Here is a 5,038-nt window from a genome sequence, read left to right on the forward strand (position 1 = left end):
CGGGCATTTGTAATCCCAGCTACTTGGGAGGCTGAGGCAGGAGAATCACTTGAACCTGGGAGATGGAGGTTGCTGTGAGCCGAGATTATGCCACTGCACTCCAGCCTGGGTGACAAAGCAAGACTCTGTCTCAAAAAATAAAAATATATGTATTAGTGTGCCAGGAATATAGTTTTTAGAACTTAAAAAATTATCTAGCTTAACTCCCTTATTTTTTTGTTTATATGACTTGCCAAGGTTCATACAAGTTTAAAAAATAGCCTCTGCTAATGGGTTTCCTGGGTGTAATCTCAAACTCTATCACTCATTTTCTATATTTGCTTGGACAATTGACTTAATATTTCTAAGCCACAATGTCCTCATCTAAAAAATAGAAACATATTTATTAGAAGTACTGATACTAAGTGGAATTCACTAGCACAAGGCCAACTCACATTAAACAAACATTACTTATTAATAACGAGTTAACTATTAGAAACTGCACTATCATTTGAATCCACTTCTCTGATTCAGCCTCAAAGGAAGACACTGACTCCAAATCCCCTTATGCAAATGAAGCACTAACCATAATCTTCTATATTAGGTTAGGTTTATAAGATTTCCTTATTGTTTTCTATTATTTACTGCCCCTTCTTATGACAGAATTATACCTCCCTGAAACATGGAAGTCAATCTTGGCCATGTGACTTGCTTTGGTCAATGAAATGTGAATGAACCTGACATATATCACTTTCTCGCAGAAGCCTGAAGAGTAACTACAGAGATTCTTTATTTTCCCATGAGGCCAGCATGACCTGGTAGGTGCCAGGGTTCAAAATGGAGAATTTGTGGAGCAGAGCTTCCATTAAGCCATCATGGATAGGAATTGTGGTAAAATAAATAAATAAATAAACAAACAAACTATTATTGTTGTAAATGATTAAGATTTTGAAGTCTTTTTTACCATAGAAATAACCTTTGTTAGTATAGAATAATCTAGGAAAACCTGATTAATGTACTAAACTATATAACTTTTCTGTGCATTGCTGTATTACTCAGGATTCTCCAGAGAAGCAGAGTCAATAGGATATACTGTATATAGGTATATAAAAGATTTACTGTGAGGAATAGGCTTACACAATTATGAAGGCTGAGAAATTCAGACCCAGGAGAGCCAATGGCAGTTCCACTCCAAGTCAAAAGACCTGAGACATGGGAGAAGTCAGAAGATCTGAGATATGGGAGACACCTTATAGTCTTAGTCTGAGGCTGAAGGCAGGAGAATATAAATATCCCAGCTCAAAGACAGGCAGAGAGAATTTTTTCTTACTTAGCATTTTATTATATTCAGGCCCTCAATGGATTGAATGACACCCACCCACACCAAGGAAGGCAATTTGCTTTACTCAGTCTACTGATTCTAATGTTTATCTCATCCAGAAACATCCTCTCAGACACACTGAGAATAATGTTTAACCAAATATCTGGGCACTCTCTGGCCCAGTCAAGTTGACACATACAATTAATCATCACAATTGCCTTGCTATTTCTTTCCAAGGCAACAATTTCTACAAAACCTACCAAATATATTGCGAAACCCTGTGCATTTTATTTGACAATTTGATTTATAAAGTGATAATTTTCTGAATTCAAGAAAAAATATGGTTTTTTTTTCCATTTTTTTATCCCAGATGTTTGGTAACATACAAACAGAATGGGATATAAATGGTTTTGAAATAAAATTAAGCCAGAATTTCAGTATCATCAGGGAAAACTGTATTCTAAAAATAGGAAGAATGGAAATTGTTTTCTTGAGAGTGGTCCCTTGTTAATATATTAAGAAACTCCTTATTTGTCATCTGGCCTGAGAACAGGTTCACTCAAAGTTAACTAGATAGATTTTTAAATAAAATACTTGTTGCACAGTAGCAGCCAATAAGAATACATATTTTGAAGCTTTTGCAACACTAATTATTATTTAATTCAAAAGCATACAGACATATTATTGATCAAAGTGTTTAAAAAATAAAAACACTATACAATTACTTAATTTAAAATGATCATCAAAAACAAGAAATTCTTTATAGTGGTCCAATGAAAAAAGCCTTTATAAATTAATATTTACTAGGTTTCCTGCTTTGATATATTTTATTTTATATTTTGAAGATGCACCTGAGGAAAGTTTGAAAAGGAGTGGACAGGGGGAGAAGTCACGGGGATTTCAAATGCCATGGTAGAAATTTATTTTTTTAAGCTGTGTGTTGGATACACTGGTATTAAATCGCCTTTATACATTTTTTTGTATCTCTTCAATGTTTAAGCAAAGTTTTAAGAAATCCACTAAGTTGAAAAATAGAAAATACTCATTCAAATTTGATGCAAAAATTGTGAGTGAAAAGTAGCAGAAGCTGCTTTACTGGAGAGATTAGGGCAGAAGCCAGATTGGAGATGGTTCAGAAAAGAATGAAAAGTGATAAAATGCGGTTACAGTGTATAAACAACTTTGTCAAGAAAAAAGATAAGGCAGTAAATAGAAAAGGGTGGAGATTCAAAAGGAGTGTATATTTTATTTTACTTTATTTTATCTTGTAATAAAGGAAGAATTGACACAAGTTTAAAAGCCAATAGGAAGGATCAGCGGAGAGAAAAAGATACTGGGAAGAAGAAGGGATATACACTAGGGAAAGGTACTTAGAAATAGGGGTGTAACCCATTTTGTACACAGAGGAAGTTATCCTGAATTGGAAAAAATATATACAGCTCCTTTATTCTAACGGGAAGGAAGGAGAAAAGAGCGAGAAGGTTTTTTTAGAGAGTTAGAAGAGACATGCCTGTTTTCTGAATTAGAGAAATTGAAGAGTTGAGAAAAATACAATCAAAATAAATTTAGTAGATACTAATAGGACTTTACTGATTAAACGTTTTTGTGTGTGTGGTGGGGGTAAGTGGTGGTGGTAGAGAGTATGTGGATGAAAGAGGAACACAAGAGTAGCTGGATTTTGAACTTGAATAGTTGGATGAAATACAATGCTAGCTGTTGAGGAGAGCGAAAATCACCTGGTGACCGCTGAACAGGTCCCAGAGACACCGAACTCCTTATATGAAGAATTTAGAGGGAGCAAAGACCACCTGGTGACAACCAAACAGTCCATCATGGAGACTTTAGAAGTAATTAAACTTCCCTAGTATCTTAAGTTGGCACCTGGTTCCAGGCCTCTTTCAGCTTTTATAAGTAACACCTCCGGAATTTCATGCCAAAACTCATTTTGCAATTCTTGCTGACATTATAGCACCGAAATGTCTACAAATGCAATAATTTATTATGCAAATTATCTATCAGCTCCATTTTAAGGTCCATAAATACCAATAAGAAAAAAATCCACCTCCACGAGCTCAGTCCTCTCTCACTGAGGCTCCCCACTGCACTTTTGTGGCTTTCTTGCTTTCTAATAAACTTTTCTTTTTCAATCCTATACTGTTATCAATACATTCTTCTTACCAACCCGTGACTCAACTGTTTCTCGATGCTGGGGCTCTGACACCTCGCCTGGCACCTATCATAGAAAGATGATCATGTGTTCATTGGAAGCCTACCTCAAGATCAGACCTGTGCTAAAAAAATCTGAGGTACAGATCAAAATAACCACATTTTGGTTACTACCTCTCCAGTGAAAACACAAAAGAACCAGGAGTCAGGAGACCTGGAGTTTCTCCCGGTTGCACGACTGCAGGTACATTGACCTGTGTACACTTTTGTTAACCTCATTGGCCTCATTGTCTTTATCTGGCCGAATCAATTTATTGTCTTCATAATTTTCTTTTTTTTTTTTCTCTGAGACAGAGTCTTGCTCTGTTGCCTAGGCTGGAGTGCAGTGGTGCAATCTTGGCTGACTGCAACCTCCGCCTCCCGTGTTCAAGCAATTCTCCTGCCTCAGCCTCCTGAGTAGCTGGGACTACAGGCGCCCCCACCACGCCCAGCTAATTTTTGTATTTGTAGTAGAGATGGGGTTTCACCATATTGGCCAGGTTGGTCTTGAACTCCTGATCTTGTGATCCGCCCGCCTCAGCCTCTCAAAGTGCTGGGATTACAGGTGTGAGCCACTGCATCTGGCCATCTTCATAATATTTTTATGCACTCTACTGAGAAAATATATTGGAAAACATCTTCAGAATTCTAAGTTTCTAGTCAGATCTATAAGTATATGATGTTTCTTTGTTTCGAGTCAGGTTACAGTGAGATAATGGTCAACAACATCAATTGTTTTTTGAGCAGTTCTTAGATTTATATACTTTCAGTATTTATTTCATCATTTAATAAGAGTTTATTGAATACTTAAACTATGTATATGGTACAGTTTTTTTTTGTTTTTTTTTTTTTTTTGGTTTTGTTTTTTTTTTTTGCCACGAAGTGTGTTTTATTTTCATTATTCATACAAATAATTTTCTATAATATTCCAGGGCAAACCGGAGAATTTGGCAGTCCGATTGGGGGGGGTCCCTTCAAAGACCCACAGGCCGGTGGCATCGGCGCGGAGTGCCCAGGTTCACAGTGCAGCTTGTGGCTCGTGTCCATCTTGCAGGTGGCTCTTCCTCCACATCACGACTGGGGTCTCGAAGATGACGGGGGTAGGAAATCCTCCAGGAGTTTAGGAAATTTCACTCCGCTTCTCCTGCTCAATGGTCTCTTTGGTCGGCAGGGTGTTCTTCTCCTGCGTCTCCGTTTTCTTCAGCTTGGCCTTATCGAAGCTGGCGATTTCCCCCATGTCTGGTTTGTCTGCCATTTTCTTAAAACAATCCGTGTAGTCGGGTTCCGAGCCCGGGATCCTGGTGCTCCCACTCGCGTTGCAGTTTTAAACACTTAGAATAAGTAAAATTTTTTAAAAATCTGTGCCTTCAGGAGGCTTACTATCCAGAGAGAAGAAAAAGATAATGATCAGTAAATACAACAAACAAAGAGAGTATGTTTGAAGGTGATAAGTGCTTGAAAAGATAAGAAGATCTCAAAAGGAGAGCACTGAAAGGGAGACCAAGCAGGAGGATTAGGAGTTACACTGTATTT

At 37.4% G+C, this 5,038-nt stretch overlaps 1 protein-coding gene across 1 annotated transcript; it reads right to left on the bottom strand.

The window, feature by feature from the left end:
* Window positions 1-4,367: 4,367 nt before the first annotated feature.
* On the bottom strand, window positions 4,368-4,828 carry LOC126953000 (thymosin beta-10). Its single transcript, XM_050788253.1, has one exon. The coding sequence runs from the start codon at window positions 4,758-4,760 to the stop codon at window positions 4,626-4,628; it is 135 nt and encodes a 44-aa protein (XP_050644210.1). The 5' UTR covers window positions 4,761-4,828; the 3' UTR covers window positions 4,368-4,625.
* Between the last annotated feature and the right edge of the window lie 210 nt (window positions 4,829-5,038).

This window comes from Macaca thibetana, chromosome 4, assembly GCF_024542745.1.
Source record: "Macaca thibetana thibetana isolate TM-01 chromosome 4, ASM2454274v1, whole genome shotgun sequence".
Taxonomy (NCBI): Eukaryota; Metazoa; Chordata; class Mammalia; order Primates; family Cercopithecidae; genus Macaca; species Macaca thibetana.